Raw genomic sequence first — 18,500 nt, 5'->3', positions numbered from 1 at the left:
AGAAAAGGACGATAAAGAAAATAGCGCACACAATTAAATTTATTTATTGCAATAGACTAACTCTATATGTACAAAAGTGTCTGTGATGACACCAATTTATCTCGCGAATTTTAAAAGATCCACATTTTAAATTATTTGAAAAACATCAGCCTTGGTAAAATTTCTGAGCAACAAGCAACAGTCATTCGAAAATAAATCTTATTACACCATGGTAATGGTAGATGTAAAAATGTGTGAAACAAATAAATAAAAATCATAATAAAGTAACATTTCTATCGAATATCTCGTCCGAACACATTCTCTAAATTTGACGTAACTTATGGAGGGAAGTCGCTTGAGACGTTTCACTTGCTCATTTCCATTATAGACTAGCTTTTGCCCGCGACTTCGCCCGCGTGAATTTCCCACGGAATATTATTTTTCCGGTATGAAAGGTACCCTATGTTCTTCTCCATACTTTAATACATGTATACACAATTTCAAGAGAGTCGAGTAGATGGAGCGTGAAGAGGTAACAAACAAACTTATTTTCGCATTTATATTATTAGTTAGAATGCGTTTAATACGTCGTAAGCAACTCCCCTCCATAAGGTGCATTTTCTCGTAGATTATCACTTATGTGAACCTTAAACCAAAGCAATAAGGCTCAAATTCCTAGTCCATCTTCCGGTTAAAGAGGTTGTCGTAATGTAGCCTGGATTGTAACATATCGTCTTCGTTCAGCTCGATACTGAGCGGCGGGATGCAGGCGCCCGCCACCGACCTGTCAACACAAAGTATTTTACCTCTAGCACAGAAATCTTCCTCACGAAGACCTAGAAAACTGTAGACGACGGACGAGTGTTACCAAATGAGATAGAAGATTTCCATACAACGTCCCGGCACAATCCGGGTAACTGGGCCAAACAAAGTGACAGATTGGGAAGGTACTATAAAAGTGATCTATACGAATTATGCTACACTAGAGAGAGGATTTTATTAGAAAACTAGCTTTTGTCTGCGGCTTTGCTTGAATTGACTTTCCAGGATGAAAGGTACCCTATTCGTATGTCCTTCTCCATACTTCAAACTACATGTATGCAAAATTTGAAGATTGGTTGAGTAGAACGAACATACTTTCCCATTTATAATATTAGGATATTGCAGTTTACCATTGTTTATAATGTAGCCACAATTTACATGCAACAGACGACATATTTGGATCCGACCGGTCAATAGAAATGGATGAGTTTTAAAAGCAGTTCCAAAAGTTGTAGCGAAATGAATATTGAGTCGGGAGATTTTTATTTTGTCTAACAAATAAACCCGTTATAACTCTTTCTGTCGATTGGAACATCAATAGTGAAGGACATAAATGTCAGTCTCACCGTCCCTCGGCGTTGAGGAAGTTGAAGGTGGAGCAGGCGTGGTCGGTGGACAGCAGCTCCACGTTGAGGTCGAGCGCCCGCGCGGCGCGGAAGGCCGCGTTCATGGCGCCGCGGTCCTTGCTCTCCAGCCCCACGATCTGGCGGCGACACAACGACTCTCAAACCTATCATCGTTGTCAAAATGCCATCGACACGCAAAATAGAAAAAAAACATATGATCTATATGACTATGATCCTAATGATCAAATGGGATTTGGTAAGGAACAAGAAAATAATTCTTTGCGAGAATAATTCTTCATCGTTTTGCACAAGGCACGGACAAAATGCTACGACCGGTCGACAATAACATGCGAAGGTGCGCGGTGTCTTTTTAACAAGACACCCTCTGATATCAAGAATATTAACTCGTTCGATGTATCCAAGAAACAATTAGCCGAACATAGAATTTCTACTCACTGAACTTGTCTGTTGTGTTCAGTTTATTTGTGTTTTCATGTAAGTGATGTAAAATATGTCTTTATGAGAATAAATGTCTTTAAACCTAAACCTAATTCAAGATCTTGGATTGAAATTGCTTATTCTTTGTTTCTTATCTAATGTGTTATTGCTAACGTCAATGTCAGATTTTATATAGGTAAGTCGTCTAAACATCTGGTGACAACCAGTAAATTGAATTATATGGGGCAAAGAAAGTTAAGAAGTTATTTAGAAGCTTGCCAGAATATCAATGCTGGGTTCCAACATTTTGAAGAGTTTCAGGGATTCCTCCGTGATGTCGTGCGAACTGCGAACCTGCCAAGATAGAACCGTCCTGCAACAATAGCTCTCATTTAAAAAATGACTAATAATAATATCCTTTATTCATACAAAAAGGTTACTTTTTGATTATTTACTATATTTTATTTATTTATTTGCAACAATTATATATGTCCCCTTGTTGACTTATGCCCATGGATTTAATAAGTACTTCGTACAACCGGAGTACCTGATCATTCCATGCTTTATTATTATTATTTGTATAAGTTTTCAGTTTAGTTATAAAAATAAATTGGCCGCAAATAAATTGAAAAATAAGATTATAGTTTAAAAAATAAAAATGACGTTAAAAAAAGAAGTATATTTTCACGCTAATTTTAGTTATTTGTGATCAATTGAATTGTTACATTTTCGCTGTGATTTTGGAAATATATCGTAGTTCTGTTAACTTTTGCACTTTTGGAGTTTTATTTAATATTTGAAGTTTAGTTCACTGGAAAAAATACCAGAGGGAATAACATCCCAAGCTATTCAAGTATCCAATTATAGCTTTAATTCCATTTCTGGTCCCCAAGGGTAAAAGCCTCCTCAAACTTTACTGTAGCCATGCTCATCCAGCTTTGTGTCCTGCTATTTCTGTGAAATCATTGGCCCCAAAAAAAAATTCCATGCTTATGCCTTCTTTATTGGTACCAGTACTCCATGTCATTCACATCCCTTGTTGCTTGTTAGCAATGGGCGACGAAGGAGGTGAGTGACATGATTTGGTATACAAGGTGTTGAGGGTGGAAGCGTGGGATTTTATCACTACCTTTATTGTGTCATGTCCATTTAATAATGGCCTAAAAAAACTTAAAAATAACATTTAAAAATACTCCAAAAAAATATGTTGCCTGGTACATTTTACAGTTCTCACCTGGGAAATATAGCGATAGGTCCTAGCACTGTAACACCATTGTTTAACCGGAAGCCATACTGAAACAAGACAAACCAATTTGTGGTAAGTATACTATTGGCTATCTACATAAAACCAGATGCCAAATAAACTGGGAGAAGGGGTGAGCGGAGAAGAAGACACTATTCTTCTTCCATTATGTACTAACATAGCTTAAACTTTAAAATCATACTCACAGTAGCATAAGAATCTATCATGAGCCCCAATTCTGGTTCCATGTTGAGCACCCGGACTGTGGTCTTGCCCTCTCCGTCGTAGGCAGCCTTCGCATAATTAGCAGCATGAATACTACACAAATTAAATAGGTAAGTAGTTTAGTATTATTTAATAGCATAGTCACTTTTTTAGAAGATAAGGCGACTATTTGTTTTTGTGTTTTATTTATGTTCATTAGAAGTAAATGGGAAAAATTAATAACTTAACAATTCGTGCTAATAGCTATATAAGTACATAGGTACCTTATTACATTTTCTAACACAACAATAAAAATGAAAGTATTGTATCTGGCTTACTTTAACAAAGACTTGCGCCTCGCAGCGGCGATACTGATATGACGTAGCCTATTTGCTAACATCTCAATAACAATTTATTATTTTTTATTCCAATTTCTTCTGAATATTTTCCAATATAAGCACTACTTCAACACTATATAATTCAAAACAACATAACCTCAAAACAAACAGATAGCAGCTGACTGACTGTCAACTTGTTAAAGTGTCAGTCAAATGCATGGATTTAGTAAGTACTTCTGGTCAACAGTCTTTATTGTATTGCCATAGTGAAAAACAAAAAAAGTTACCGTAACTTGCCTAAAATGGCGCTCGATTGCGATTCCAATATTCTTGTATTGTAGTTGTAATAGTTACATCGAATTTAATTATAATAAATAATAGAAGAAATAAATAATTGATTTGTTTTAAAATATATTTTTGTGTTTCAATTCAATTACTACAACAACGCAGCTGAGGCATTTTAGCTAACTATTGGCAAAAGTCAACACAATGACGTCACATGCGGCAGTGGTGGCAATGCAGATGCGCGGATTTCAAAATTTCTTTCCGGCTCACAATTGATTTTCTGTGTCCGCTTTAAAAATGCAGATCATTTGCGTTGCATTCTATTTTAAACCATTTCTGAAATTGTTGTCTTCCTAAATCTACGTCTTCATTGTGATAACAGAGGAATACATATTTTTTTTCTTTAACCAATAATTACCTATTTAAAAAATGAAATTTACAGGTGTTATCACAGAGGTTGTTTACAAAAAACAAAAAGTGAAAAAAAGTGATTACGATCTAGATTTGTGGAAAGAAGTCAGAAAGAGATGGCTGGTGTTCGGAGTTCTAATTTCGATAATGTTTGCGGTGGTCTCACCGCACGTGGGAGCCCCAGGAGGCAATGAACGCATGCTCTTACAATCATTAGAAACATTGCACCCCATATTTGCCATGTAATTAAACTTTATTTCTTTTAAATTGTGTTTGTCACAAAGAAATATGTCTGCTTTGGTAGTAGGCCCAAATTTGTTGAAATAATTTTTGGGCTTATCTACCAATTATTGATGAAAATGATTATCTTACTATTTAATTATTGACCCACTAATCCACCCTCTTTGAAGCGGAATAAATATTAGGCCAGTTTTGCACTAAATTGTTCATTTTCATATTTAAAAGTTAAAGCATGTCACTAGAGAAAATATTTTTTTGCAACTAAATATTATGTTTATGAATCTCTAACTAGTTAATTACTAGAACATTCACTTGGAAGTTTTTACCTATTTTTAATAGCTTAGTAAATATGAGTTTTATATTGACAAAACTCTTCAATGTAATGAGATAAAACTCAAGTATATAAAATAGCAATTTTTTTGTAAATATTTAGGTAGTTATTTAAGTTACCTATAAATTTTCGTATTTAAGTATATCTAGTATTTTAAATATTATTATTTTCTTAGATTGTTATTACTAAAGCTTAACCACTTTTATTACATTTATAATAAATACGTAGTTACCTGGTGCATTAGGCAACTACACTGATATAATGTATTAGACGAAAACATCAACATTACTTACTATACACCAAAAGTGTTCAGTGCAATTTAACGTAAAGTGTCTTAATTTTCAAAATTATGAAAAATTCAAGAAGCACAGTGCAATACTCTCCTATTAACTAAATTGAATATTAAAATTAATCTATCTAATGTACCTATCTACTTATCACATTTTTATCCCCCAACATTATAAAAGCACTATAAAAATCACTGATGTCAATCAAACACAAGCACAAACAAGCCACATAATATTGTTCATAAAAAATCACGGACTGCTTTACAGGACCTCTTCATATGGAGTACATATCGTATGCGCCACTCACCTATATTTACTTCAATGCGGGTCGGGGCTACCGCCGTGGGAAATCCGCAAGGGTGATGAACAAAACGGCAAGCGTGTCGGGTGGAACGGCGACCGTATCTGGTGGAACGGCGAGCATTTTGGGTGGAACGGCAAGGGTAAAGTCCCATGCCCGAGTGATCGCGACAAGCGTCCTGCACGCTAACGTCGCAGCGCCCGTGCTGTGCGTCGTCACTGTGTCCGCTTTCCAGGATGTGCTGGACCATCGGATAATAAAAGGGTAAGTCTTCAGGATTGGCTCCGAAGATCAACAATCTTTATATGTTTTATTACATCAACACTAGATTATAAATTGAATCCACCTAGCTTAATACTGGTGACCGCACTGCTGAGAACTTTTTGAGGCAAAGTAGAATCAATTGCTATTTTTTTCATATTATGCTCCACCTCTAGTTCCACCGAAAAGTTCTCAGTGGTGCGGTCTCTAGTACTTATAGGTTTTATAACACGTTATTTTACATCAACAGATTATATCCATAAAAGAGGCTAAAGCTTAAGCTAAGATCATATTTATTTATTATTATCCCACTTCACAATATTTTAAATTGACAGTAAGGTATGCTTTAACGTTTTTATAATATGTTTCTTTGTATTTGTATACATATTTGTCATCCCCGTTTTCAGAGCGCTGTTCGCTTCAGTGGGCGGGCCGTGTCCCTGGCTATCGCTGTCTCTTTCTCAGAGTTCGTCCGCGGTGGTCTGTGTTGCCAGCAGCTATGTGTTGTCGCTATTGGCTGCCCCACTCGCTATGTTGTTACTGGTGAGCTCCAATTTTCAAATTCACTAATTTCTCGCTACGAAATAATGAAGTCGCAGATATAAGAGACATTTGTTCTTATATCTTTGGAGTAAACATTATTATATGTCAACCACAAAAAATAAATAATAAATATATAGATAAAACGTAATTTTCTTCCTTTCTTATGAAGTGTGTTATTGTGCTAATGACGAAATATAAAGATAAAAAGATAAGTAATTGTTCCAGTGCGGCCGCGCAGCCGTCCCTCCCATCGGGCACCTCACAACATCCGTCCTCACTTCCCTCATTCCCTTCACGCTGGGCACTCTCCATCCAGCAACTCCAACACGAGCATCACCCCAACTAGCGGCGCTGTTGTTGCTGTACGGAGACGTGTGCGCGAGGCTCGTGGAGGCTGAGGGCAGTGTGTATGTGGGGGACGTGCTGACTACTATATGCTTGGGTGAGTTTGAAAAATCACGCTGTAATTATGCTACTTCTTCTATTAGATTCACTATAACCCCTCGGTTGTCTCAAGCCGTTTGTGAAGGTGCATGTAGTGAGGTACCCTCTCAAATCAATAAAAATCAGTTTGATACGAATCATGGTTTCATTAACACATTAACATGGCGCAGTCGGTTTAAAATTTAAAATAATAAAATACGGAGTGATGGAGAGTGTGTTGTCGCCCCCCGCACCTTAGGGCTTGAGACAACCGAGGGGTTATAGGTAGGTACTAATAGAATATATACGTAGGTACTAATATAATGTAAGTAGATAAAATTAGCGAGGGACTTGAACCATGACGTAACTATCTACATATTATGTCGATAATTTGATACTTTTTTACTTTAATTTCAATCCTACACATGGAAGAGGGCAATGACAAATATTATGTTTTCTCGAGTGTTATTTGCTAACACTGGTGACAGATTTTATTCAAATCTCCTAAAAGCATGGACTTTTACGACTACCACCGCCATTTAGTGGTAAATACTCGTACACACGCTTGTGAACTAAACGGTCCACCAGTTCGGGCCGACTTAGTTCCAGATGAAGCAATTGAAGAAGACGAAGGTACTTACCTACTTTCTTGATTTGAAATGTACTGTGTATCTGTCATTCCACCTGTTAGGTGCGATAGGCGATAAGGAATACTAGTAATGTAAGCTATATAACTGTAAGAAGAGAGCGCCATGCCCCCAGAGCTGTGCTACCTGTGGAGCAGCGCGGCGCTGTGTTGCGCGTACGCGCGCTGCGGGCTGCTGTCGCCGCGCGCCGCGCGCACTGTGGCCTTCTGCGCGCTGCCCAAGGCCGACCACCACGGTGCGTATCACTGCGGTGTGCTTCGAGATCGTACGTAGCTACTAAGGGACAGCTTTTACATTTTTAATATTAGTATGGATATGAATTATAATTTGTAGTGAATTACTGTTACTAATGAGAGAGTGTGATTGGGAGAAAATTAGTGTTAATGAGATAAATAGTTCCGTGCGGAAGTGGAGCACAGAACCTAGTCGGGTATAGGTGTCTGCTGCAATGACTCGTTAGTCATTTACATCAATAAATACATATTTCATTGATAACAATTTACGTTTTAGTATATGTATGTCGTACCATTGCCATAATTAGGTACCTTGCACATTATTTTAAAGATGATAGTTATAATGATTAAAAATACTACATCCTTTTGCGCCAACTAATGTCAACCAATCACAGTGTTGCTAGTTTTAAGATAATTTTATTTAATTGGTAAAGGTTGGGAGTGGTCCCCTATGTGCGGGGCGTGGGGCGCGGGGGCGCTGGCCGGCGTGCTGCGCGCGCCCGCCGCCGCGCTGCTGCTGGCGGCCGCGGCGGGGGACGGGGACGGGGACGGGGACGGGGACCACGCGTAGGGGACGACACCAAGAACGTCGGGCGAGTGTACCCAAATGACATAGAAGATTTTCACACTATTTCCCGGCCCGATCCGGCTAATTTCATACAAAGTGGCAGTTTGTGCTGGGCGAGTAGTGAGCGCTCTAGCTCGTTGAACGTTTATTGATAAAATGAAAACTGCGATATTTGATGTAGTGATGTAGTTAGACTAGTGATGTAATTTTGGGGCCTTACTAAGCCTTCCTTAGATGTTAATAGTTGCTACACGTACCTAACGTATCATTGTAGTCTCATGCTCAGAATCCATATTTGCAACTGTGTTCTTATATCTAATTTTTGGAAGAAAACAATAAAATCTTCGAAAACAATCTTTGGATAAAATGGGATCACATCAAGCTGGCGAAGGGTTTGTAATATCTAAGAACGAGGTCCAATGTTTACATTTTTAATTAGATTGTACAATCTGAATAGTTATTTTGTTAGAAAATAATTCAGAACATTTAGACTGTAGCTTTCCGTGTACTTTCGCTCAAGACAGTATAAACAATCCATTTTAAAAATTAAAAACATTATATCAGAACATTTTTGTTTTATTTATCACAAGGATTCATGGCTATATTTAAGAACTACTTTGAATAAATTCAAATAAAATAATAATTGAATTGTCATGAAAATATAAAAAAAGAACCATTTTGAAGTTGTTTGAAAATGTAATTCCTTAAATAACGCCACTGTGGACTTAAATAATACCTACGTCTGCTATAAAACTATTCAAGTATTCGATAATCCTGATTGGGCCAAAAAAACATTTACTACCGACTTTACACAAAGTAAGATAATATTCAACTTTAGAAGATGGAATAGGTAGGTACCTAACCTAGGTACAAAGAAGAAAACACAAGACTGTTTAAATTACTGACACTTAATTTTTTTACACAAAAGCGTAAGAAACACGAACACTTTAAACTCGTGTTACTGTCAAAGAAAAAAAGAAGAGGAAATAAAAAGCAAAATTATACATAAATTCGACCCAATCAAGGAAAATAATACCTACAATTTGTACTAACCCTCTTTGATGACACTGACATCTTTATGGTTATCAGATAAATTAATAACTTAATAGAATCATAATCACAGTCATGGCGAAATACTTATATCATCATTGTCGCTTAACTCTAGTAATATCATCTAATTAGAGAAATAGACAAGCGAAGAATGTTATTGATCAAAAGAGTTTAAATAAGTACTTCACCGAAATGAAGTAGCTACTTAAGTGAATTAGTTGAGAAAATTGTAATTGATCACTAATTTTATTTGATCACAACAACGGAGTATGTAATAACATTGTAAACAATCCTACGAGTGCTTATAACTAATATTTAGTGAGCTAATTTATGAACACAATAGTTAATTTATTTTCTTTAACGTTGTGTCGTTAAAATTACAGTATCGATATGTCACAGCTCATAAACAATTTCTTTAGTGATAAGACATTTAATCAAGATTCATTAAAAATTGTTTAAAATTTTAAATGCAATGTTACAGGAATCTCAGTATAAAGCAAATTTTTGATATTTATTCATTATCTCTAAATTCATTAAAGAGAAATAAATTTGCAGCAATACAACATAGTTTTGAGCTTTTCTGCCACTAGAGAGCCAGAGCGCTGTGATCGAGATCAAAAAGTCTCACATTGAATCATCTTCATTTAAATTTGACAGTTAACCGGAAGTGTCAAATCATTGTGCAATGGCAACACTACGGACGTGACGTCTCAACGTTGACATTGACAGTTTTACTGGACAAAATGGCACCGAAACCAAATGTCCGTTAATTTTACGCCGGTCCTTGCTGCTGTAATAAATCCCAGTAGAGGCCCTGTTTTCGAACCAATTCATCGTGTGAACCCATTTCAGCAACAGTGCCTGGAAAAACAGAGGTATTTTAGCACTAATTGTCAAAAGATGTTATTGCTTACTCTGGTGAAAAATTAAAGTCTCCTAAAACACCTGTTGACTTTTTTTATGACTACCTGCCCTTATAGTAATGACAAGTGGGTCGTTATTCGGGAGTTTTAATTATCTTTCGCATGCGGTTTCTCCATCTTGTTAGGTTAGGAAACAAAGATCAAGAAGCGAGCTCACCTTGGTCTATGACAGCGATGGTGTCGGCGTGCCTGACGGTCGCCAGCCGGTGCGCGATGATGATGGTGGTGCGGCCCACCGCCGCCGCCTCCAGCGCTTCTTGCACGACCTGGGGGTGAACGTTTATTTATGTGACATTCCACGAGCAAAGGTACCTTATGGAGGGCGTTCGCTTGTGACTATTATCCGCGTCTATAAAGGAAATGAGCTAGTGAAATATTCCCTTCTTATGTTATTTTTTCTCCTGGATTGGCACATAACGTAAAGAGACATACATCCTTGGCAACTGACAGGCAACAATAGTTTTACCAAGGAGGATTGACGTCAGGCAGGCAGCCGGTTGAAAAATCACAGCCATAGGGAACTCCGCAACGGTTTATTCCCCGGACATGATTTTTTTGTCACATATTAAATGCAACAAGATCCCTCTCTGAAGACAATAAAAGCTGGTGATAAAAATATTTCTTTTTATAAAAAAAACTTGTTCATACCTTCTCACTGGCGGCGTCAAGCGCAGAGGTCGCCTCGTCCAGCAGCAACACTCGCGGGTTCCGCACTAGAGCGCGAGCGATCGCCACGCGCTGCTTCTGTCCGCCGGACAGCGCCGCTCCTCCTTGTCCGAGACGGGTCTCGTAGCCCTGCGGTCAATACAAGTGTTAGCAAGATGGCGCATGTATCAATATTATCATAATAGTCCAACCCATCGAGGTTATCAACCTATTACTTTTGCCTAAATTGTTAAAACGTAATTTTCCTCACCAATCTATACTTGACCAAACGGTCTAGTATCCTAGTCGATGATTCTCAATTCCAGCAAATAAGCCCACCACTGAAAGTCTTAACAATAAAATGAGAAACTCACAGCAGGCAAACTGGCAATGAAGCTGTGCACGTTGGCCTTCTGCGCGGCCAGTATGATCTCGTCCATGGGCACCGCGCGGCTGTTGTCGCCGTACGCGATGTTGTCGCGGATGCTGCGCTCGAACAGCGCCGGCTCCTGCTGCACCAGCCCGAGCTGCGCGCGCAGCCGCGGCAGCGGCAGGTCGCGCTTGATGTCCCGCCCGTCCAGTAACTGGAAGACATGGGAGTGTAATGTTCAGTGACACAACGCTGACGTACGTCATCCTAACCACTTAGTATAAAACTAGCCGTCGTGTGAGGACGGGGATCGTTTCAGATGTGTTGACCTCAACACATGTGTGTGCGTACACCTGTACGCACACGTATAATTGTGGTGGAACATGAGTGAGTCAGAATGTGATGTACAGTTACGTGCAGCACTCAGAATTGTTGTCACCCTAGTACACAATAGAAAGCATTTTCTCACTATATTGTGAGGACATATGCTGTTTTCCTTATTTCCGGCAGCTAGATGGGTCAATGATATAAAGGAAATTGCTGGCAACAACTGGATGGGGATGGCCCAGGACAGAGATGGTTAGCAGAGACGGAAGGAGGCCTATGTCCAGCTGTGGGTCACGGAGGGCTGCAGATGATGATGCTTTTTTCTTTATGAAAATGTTGTTATTTTATTGTAACACACTAGCTAGCCTTCGCGGTCAAAATCCACGAGATACAAAGATTATGGTCATACAAATAAAATATTTTGAATGCATGGAAATGGTCCGGAAAACTATCAGAAATTGTAGTGAATTGTGTATGAGAATTTATTTATCTTTAAACCGAATTTATCTTGAAAACCTGTGGGAATCCTTAGGTAGTAAACTTCCGAGAATAGAGAAATTTTCAGCAGCGACACATCGCTATGATACGGAGGATCAGAATTAGTAGACTCACCACTGTGCCCTGGTCCGGGTCGTAGCTCCTGAGCAGCAGCTGCATGAGCGTGGACTTCCCGCAGCCGCTGGCGCCGACCAGCGCGAGCGTGCGGCCGGCCGCCACGCGCAGGCGCAGGTCGCGCAGCACGGGCGCCGGCCGCGTCGGGTAGCGGAAGTGAACCGAGTTGAAGCTCAGCTCGCCTGTTGCTGACTGTCGGTGTTAAAGTGTTCGGAAGTTAGATCTTCACCTCATACTTAACATGACAAAGTATTTGATTTTTATTAATTCGGAATTGATGAATAAAGAAAGCTACGCACACTAAACTTATTGGAACGAAGTTCCTTAACAAAGGGCGAAGTGGGCGAACGGTGGGTTTGCAATTCAATCTTCATTGTAGTCGATTCGCAGTGAGACGCAGCTCTAACTAAAATACAACCTCCGATATGACATCGTTTACAGACTGCGTGCGGTACCCAAGCCAACACAAATTTAGCTTGGCGAGAAGATCTTCACTTAGTGGCGGTCGAGCTTAACGCCTCGAATCCCTGATAATTCTTTCTACTTATAAATATTCTTACGAACCCATTGCGGATCATCGACGGCGGTGTCCTCGGTGACGATGGTGGGGCGCCTGCGCAGCGCGAGCAGGATGCGCGCGCCGGAGCGCCGCGCGGCCGCGAAGTTGGGCGCGAATGATAAAGCTTCCGCCAGCATCCACGCGCCGTAGATCAGCGACTCGGCCACGCTGTGGAGTTAGGGGATTTTTATTTCAATAAGTACTCGGAAAAATTCTATAGGTACTTATGTTATATATAACTAAAAGTAAGGCCAATAATAGGTTTCCCTGTACATATCAGAAGTACAGTTAGACAAAATACAATTAAGTATACCTAAATAATCTCAAAGGATGAAACCTATACATTTTTGCATTTTCAACAAGATATAAAGATATAGATTATATCTTGTTGAAAATGTAAAATATATTTTTTAAAGAAAAACAAACTAAGAGGCAATGATTTGCAGTGAATTGTTTAGAGATAATACATTGGGTGATATGTATTGTATATAAACGTAAGGCAAGTATGAATCTTAAGTTTACCAAGCCCCATCAACAATAACATAACAAAGATACAATATCAATAAAAAATAAATTAATAAAAGTAAAATGAAATACCAACGTACACATCAAGAAAAAGCTACACGCACCATATTGAATCAAATAATTCAAAAAGTTATCAGACGAGTAATGGTTTTATCCATGAGTCTATTTACTAAGATGAGTAAGGTAGGTATTTATCAGATGTTAAGTCCAGTGTTAATTTTATGCTCAGCTGCCTCAGAAAAGAAAAGACGGTGTAACTCCACCGTCTTTTCTCTTTTAGTTTAATATAAAGAATACCATGAAAGTAAGAATATTTGACTGATTGATTGATTCATTACTGACGACCCGTGGAGCGGCCAAGACAACGGTTGCGAACAAATGAGCAGACCCAGCCCAACCCAGTAGCTAGTAGTATGCTGTACCGACCTCACATGAAGTGGGAAAGGAGATGATGACCACTCTGAACATAGCATGTCCATTGATATAAAAAGAACAGGATATGAATATTAATCTAGAACAATACAGACTAGGTATGTATCTATCTGTCACGTTTTCACGACAAAACCTATGCGCCAATTTTAATGAAAATTGGTATAAATACGGTTCAGCGTCTGTAGGCGGAGATGCGAGCAACAGCTAGTAGATTAATAAATGAAAAACGAAATAAATACTCACAGAATAGCGTACTCATACTGCAGCCCCTCCCTGGCGATGAGATACCCGCCGTACGCCAGCGACACAGCATAGCCCAGCGTGGGCGCGCACAGACACAGCCCGTACACGGGGCCGCGCATGCGCGTAGCCGCGCGCGCGCGCGCGCCCGCCTCCGCCAGCGCTGCGTTGTAGCGGGAGAGGATGGTGTGCTCCACGCCTGCGGAGTTGTCATCATTCATTCATAAATTAACAATACTCAATACTCAAGTGACGACTAGAAAACGGCGTGTCGAGCGCGCGTAGATAATCCATGTCCACCCGTGGATGTCGTACGAGGCGACTGAGGATGACGTCAAGCAGGCGACTGGTTGTAAAAGTACAACCAAAACTTCCAACATTTTAACACTTATTTTTGACTTATTACGCTGACTCCGGGCTTCACGGTGTCACAGCCCCAAATGCAGTCGGAAACACGCAAGGATGAAAGAGACAAAAAGAGACGGTGAGATTTACGAAATATAATGTGCCAAGCAAACGATTTAGTATTAAAATAAAAAGTAAAAATACTAAGTAGGTAGTTCCGCACCCAAACTATGCACAGTTCTGATATTCAGCACGGCTTCGGTCGCGATCCTCGAGGCTTGTTCCAGCGCGCGCCGCTCCTGAACCTCTGTGCGCTTGGTGACGTAGCCTTCCAAGTAGATCCCGCCGATTACCTGATGACGATATATATAAGACCAAATGAAAAACAGTAAAAAATTGTACAAGGGAATACAGGGCCTGAACTTAATAATATCTTTATTAAATGCCATAGAGTATTAGGCAATTCACACATGGCCCTGCGTGTTATCGCGGCACTATACTACTACGTGCGACGTTAGGCCCCGCCGCTGGAAATCGGCTTATAACATAATTTCATACACATTTTCTCATACTTACACATGGCACACTGAGCAGACTGACAAGCGTCATCTTCCAGCAGTAGGCCAGCGCCAATGACACGCCAATCACCATCGTGCTGACTCCCTGGAGAACCGTGCCCAGTCTGGTACCTGTTAATATTACCAAGATTTCTCATTTTATTGTAACAATAAATAACCGGGACTTAAGTTACCATTCACGATTTCTGAATTAAAAACACAATTTCCTTTGTAAATGATCTTCGAATGAGGACTGTAAAGTGAGGATTATGCTGGCAAAGATGTAGAAAACAAATCCTGATGTAATTTTTAAACAGAAGAAGAGACGTCTCATAATGTCAAATAAAAAATAAATAAACCGAAGAGACTACAGCATACTTCATATCCACAATCACAATATCTATGACCACAACTTTATATGAAGTAAGAGAGAAAAAGAAGGAGATTACTGACCAGTAGCACCCTGCACAGCGGCACAGTCAGAAGCGAGGCGGGCGCATAGTGCACCGACGGAGTTTTCTTGGGCGTCGAACCAACCTTGTTCCTGGAACAAAATATGGATCGATGTACGATAGTGAAGCTGTATTATTAATAAGTATCAAATTATTACAGTAATATTGTATTTTTCTTACATTTTCCTACGATAATTACATCATCGAGATAAATTTACTCGAATCACTATTCTGCCAAAACATAATTGAGTTAGGTTCAAAAGGACTGTAAGACGTTTAGAGTCTTATTCTATCAGAAAAAGTTGCTCCAAGATATCAAAAATAAATTATATGTGTCTTAGTACTAAGTATCAACATTAAATTTGGATGATGATAGTCACACGAGGAATCTAGAAGGGTGTTTTTTTTTAATATTAAGCATAGGATGACTAGCAAAATTTTAAGAAGCTTAGAAGCTATACCTATTAATGCAAAATTTGATTAAATTACAGAATAAGGACTGTTTAACTTACTTGTTGCAAGTAATTATCAAAAGTCTTGATCCTTAGCCGGTCGGTCAAGGCGGCGCCCGCGCGGTTGAACAGCCACGTCTGCAGGAACATGACGAGCCCGCATATGGCCGCCACCGCCGCGAACAGACCCGCGTACATCTGCGACTGCGACAGGATCAGCTCGCCGTCTGAACTCGCGAACATCTGGGACAATGGAGATAATGGTTAACCGAGATGAAAACACAAAGAACCACTTGACTATCCAAAACGCCAACGCAGCACGCCGACACGGCACACGTTGAGACACAAAACTGATGACGAATAAAATTTATATACTTATTTAATAATAGTTACATTAGTAACTTATTAAACGAGTTCGAGAGTTTTTGAGAGTGGGTGTCTTTCATTTCCACTTCAAAAACTAGTTATGGTTAGGGTGGTACCATACTTTTTTGTATATCAATAAGTGATTCAGCTTACTCCATACAACTTGGAGAGCAGCAAAGCGAACACCGGCATGGTAGCGCCGACGAGCAGCGAGGCGAGCCCGCCGCTCGCCAGCAGCGGCCACTCCGGGCCGTTCAGCTTGAGCAGGGACCAAGTCGAGGCTTCAGGGATAGACTCTTGGTCGTCTGCTTCTTCTTCCTGTCATTTCATACATATGTGTTAAGGACCAGATTAATAACTACAAAAATCAGTGTTAGAAACAGACTCCATTTAGTCTTGTCCTAACTACCATAAGAATGTTATTCCCACTCGTGTAGGTGCGTCATACGGTGATGCGCAAATTGCAATACGTCTTTAGCCACTTTAAAAATCCAACTGTTGGAATAAATATGGAATCTAAGAGGTACTAACTGTAGTCGATAATATGCAATAAAAATAAATAAATACTACAGTTGACAAAGATTTACAGATTTGACAGTTTAAGTGAGAAGAAATAATACACGGTGCTTACCATGTTGACAATCTCAGCAGCGGAAGAGGGGAGCCGCGACGACACCGATCCGAGACGACAGCTGCTGCGGATCAACGATTCTGAAAGAAGACATGCCTGTTAAATTCATAAACCAGATTTGTAAACTTTTGTTTGTGAACTCTTTATTGCATCTAGAAAACGCATATATAATATTTGTATATGTTTTCTAGATGCAATAACGAGAACCACGAGTAACTGATAAATTAAGTAAGTTGATGTGCGTTTGTCTTGAAGTTCGGATAGGTTAATCCATCTAAAGGGGCAAGCGCCTAAAAATGTTCTTAATTCGGGAGAAAACTTAGTTATCCCATTTCAGAACGTACCTCTGTGCAGGGAGGTCGCGCTGGCGGCGCTGGCGGAGCGCCGCACGGAGCGCCTGGTCTCCGCCGCGTCCGCTGCTTGCGCCAGTACTGCGGGCGGGATACTCCTGTGCACGGACAATTATATAGTTATTATGAAGTCCATAATACGAGTATAAGTGTGTGAGAATAAAAAATCTTCTCTGAACACTAGTGTAAAAAAATAAAATTCTTGATATTGTTATTGTTATTGTAACCGTATTTTCTTAAGCATGCTAATGGTGTAACTCACTTGCTCGTCATATCGTCCTGCACCAGTCGGTAGTACGCGCCCTTCTTCTCCAACAGCTCCGCGTGAGTCCCCTGCTCCAGCACGCATCCTTGCTCGATGTACACGATGCGGGACGCGTTCACTATTGTGGATAATCTGGAAGGTTGGTCAACATTTTTATATGATTGAATAGTTTAGGGCTGTATATCACCTATTTGAGGCCCTAAGCACATTGGGATAGTGGGTTCTCTTGATCATAAAACACAATTTTGTTAAATAGACAAGGAACGTGGATTTGTACCTATTATGTACACTTTTTTTGAGTTAGACCACGAACAAGATGGCGGGACGATTTAGACAAGTTTCAGCGCGGTTGGAAACAAACTACTCAATCCTATGGAAGACAAAAGGCAAAAAAATATTAAACACTAACTCGGTTTCGCTGCGTGAATCTCTCTTCGAAAAACTAACCTGTGAGAAACGACGAGAGTGGTTCTTCCTTTGCTAGCCGCGTCCAGCGCAGCTTGTACCTACAAGATGACAAGTAAGTATTATAACACCCTACCATCACAATTATACTTCTGCATGTAAATAAAACGACAACCCAGGCAGAAAGGTCAAACACAAAGTGCGGTATTAGCTTTTGCCTTCTGCCAGGGTTTGATGTCATCAAGGATAAATATGTGCTAATGTTCTGACAGTCCGCGCTAGGTGGACATAAAAGTAGGTAAGCGGATCTTGGGTTCTGACACTCTGCGGATGTGAAAGCAACCGCGAACATGCTCCGATGAGAGAGTGAGACCATAAATTAACTTATATGTATATTCATGATGCATATTTTTCTAATGAAAACTTTTAGCGTGGTCGGAAACCAACGACCCAAGGACCCAAGACAGAAAATTATGAAAGAGAAAAGTGGGACACATAAACGAGACTAGGCTCTCTTCATGTGGAGTAAGTAATGAGAAGCAAGGGCGCACCAGTCGCTCGGCGGCGGGGTCGAGCGCGGAGGTGGGCTCGTCCAGCAGCAGCAGCGCCGGCCGGCGCAGCACAGCGCGCGCGAGCGCCACGCGCTGCTTCTGTCCGCCCGACAGCGCCGCGCCGCGCTCGCCTATCACCGTGTCGTAGCCCTGGAAGTGGACGCAGTGTTAAGTATGTGTGTGTATTCAAAAAATCTTTCTGACCTCCAGAACAGAATAGAAAGATTTTTTGAATACACACGTTTATTCTATCTTAAAAACGCGTGAAACGCGTGAAAACAAGTCATGTGCGCGCAGTAAATCGTTGAGAATTCTCGTCGTTA

At 40.1% G+C, this 18,500-nt stretch overlaps 3 protein-coding genes across 7 annotated transcripts in view; 1 reads left to right on the top strand and 2 right to left on the bottom strand.

Annotated features, from left to right (window-relative positions):
• Positions 1–28: 28 nt before the first annotated feature.
• On the bottom strand, positions 29–3,806 carry LOC128681902 (uncharacterized protein). The gene is made up of 6 exons (XM_053766207.1): positions 3,591–3,806; positions 3,255–3,366; positions 3,040–3,098; positions 2,085–2,178; positions 1,368–1,504; positions 29–763 (listed from the first exon to the last, which is right to left on the bottom strand). Exons 1-6 carry the CDS (start codon positions 3,650–3,652, stop codon positions 655–657), a joined length of 573 nt encoding a protein of 190 aa, XP_053622182.1. The 5' UTR covers positions 3,653–3,806; the 3' UTR covers positions 29–654.
• Positions 3,807–4,089: 283 nt separating this feature from the next.
• LOC128681899 (sodium/bile acid cotransporter 7-like) lies at positions 4,090–9,780 on the top strand. Of its 4 annotated transcripts, none has more exons than XM_053766203.1 (6): positions 4,090–4,473; positions 5,412–5,709; positions 6,114–6,249; positions 6,475–6,691; positions 7,435–7,554; positions 7,987–9,780. In XM_053766203.1, the coding sequence occupies exons 1-6, from the start codon at positions 4,305–4,307 to the stop codon at positions 8,121–8,123; spliced, it is 1,077 nt and encodes a 358-aa protein (XP_053622178.1). In that variant the 5' UTR covers positions 4,090–4,304; the 3' UTR covers positions 8,124–9,780. The 4 variants fall into 4 exon arrangements, with proteins under 4 accessions (XP_053622178.1, XP_053622177.1, XP_053622180.1 ...); XM_053766202.1 differs by having other exon boundaries at positions 7,417–7,554; XM_053766205.1 differs by having other exon boundaries at positions 4,090–4,528; positions 7,417–7,554.
• LOC128681896 (multidrug resistance protein homolog 49-like) overlaps positions 8,606–18,500 on the bottom strand; it is a 48,663-nt gene continuing 38,768 nt past the window's right edge. For both annotated transcript variants that reach the window (XM_053766198.1, XM_053766199.2), the window contains exons 11-27: positions 18,178–18,327; positions 17,669–17,727; positions 17,219–17,353; positions 16,951–17,054; positions 16,607–16,686; positions 16,129–16,293; positions 15,670–15,852; positions 15,159–15,249; positions 14,725–14,837; positions 14,372–14,501; positions 13,807–14,002; positions 12,612–12,774; positions 12,048–12,239; positions 11,113–11,322; positions 10,742–10,888; positions 10,251–10,359; positions 8,606–10,031 (exon numbers count right to left, since the gene is read on the bottom strand). In XM_053766198.1, the coding sequence (XP_053622173.1) occupies positions 9,943–10,031; positions 10,251–10,359; positions 10,742–10,888; positions 11,113–11,322; positions 12,048–12,239; positions 12,612–12,774; positions 13,807–14,002; positions 14,372–14,501; positions 14,725–14,837; positions 15,159–15,249; positions 15,670–15,852; positions 16,129–16,293; positions 16,607–16,686; positions 16,951–17,054; positions 17,219–17,353; positions 17,669–17,727; positions 18,178–18,327 (2,316 nt within the window). In that variant the 3' untranslated portion in view covers positions 8,606–9,942. The remainder of the gene's footprint in view (positions 10,032–10,250; positions 10,360–10,741; positions 10,889–11,112; positions 11,323–12,047; positions 12,240–12,611; positions 12,775–13,806; positions 14,003–14,371; positions 14,502–14,724; positions 14,838–15,158; positions 15,250–15,669; positions 15,853–16,128; positions 16,294–16,606; positions 16,687–16,950; positions 17,055–17,218; positions 17,354–17,668; positions 17,728–18,177; positions 18,328–18,500) is intronic.

Source organism: Plodia interpunctella, chromosome 28 (genome assembly GCF_027563975.2).
Source record: "Plodia interpunctella isolate USDA-ARS_2022_Savannah chromosome 28, ilPloInte3.2, whole genome shotgun sequence".
NCBI lineage: Eukaryota > Metazoa > Arthropoda > Insecta > Lepidoptera > Pyralidae > Plodia > Plodia interpunctella.
This window is presented reverse-complemented; position numbering and strand designations above follow the sequence as displayed.

What these genes read in the sequence shown, in the direction of transcription:
- LOC128681902 (XM_053766207.1), bottom strand. Translation starts at nt 3,652, where the DNA reads ATGTTAGCAAATAGGCTACGTCATATCAGTATCGCCGCTGCGAGGCGC. An exon ending in AGGCGCAAGTCTTTGTTAAA is followed by an intron (nt 3,367 to 3,590) that starts GTAAGCCAGATA and finishes TAATTTGTGTAG; the next exon opens with TATTCATGCTGCTAATTATG. An exon ending in TGATAGATTCTTATGCTACT is followed by an intron (nt 3,099 to 3,254) that starts GTGAGTATGATT and finishes GTCTTGTTTCAG; the next exon opens with TATGGCTTCCGGTTAAACAA.
- LOC128681899 (XM_053766202.1), top strand. Translation starts at nt 4,305, where the DNA reads ATGAAATTTACAGGTGTTATCACAGAGGTTGTTTACAAAAAACAAAAA. An exon ending in GCTGACTACTATATGCTTGG is followed by an intron (nt 6,692 to 7,416) that starts GTGAGTTTGAAA and finishes AACTGTAAGAAG; the next exon opens with AGAGCGCCATGCCCCCAGAG. An exon ending in GCCCAAGGCCGACCACCACG is followed by an intron (nt 7,555 to 7,986) that starts GTGCGTATCACT and finishes TAATTGGTAAAG; the next exon opens with GTTGGGAGTGGTCCCCTATG.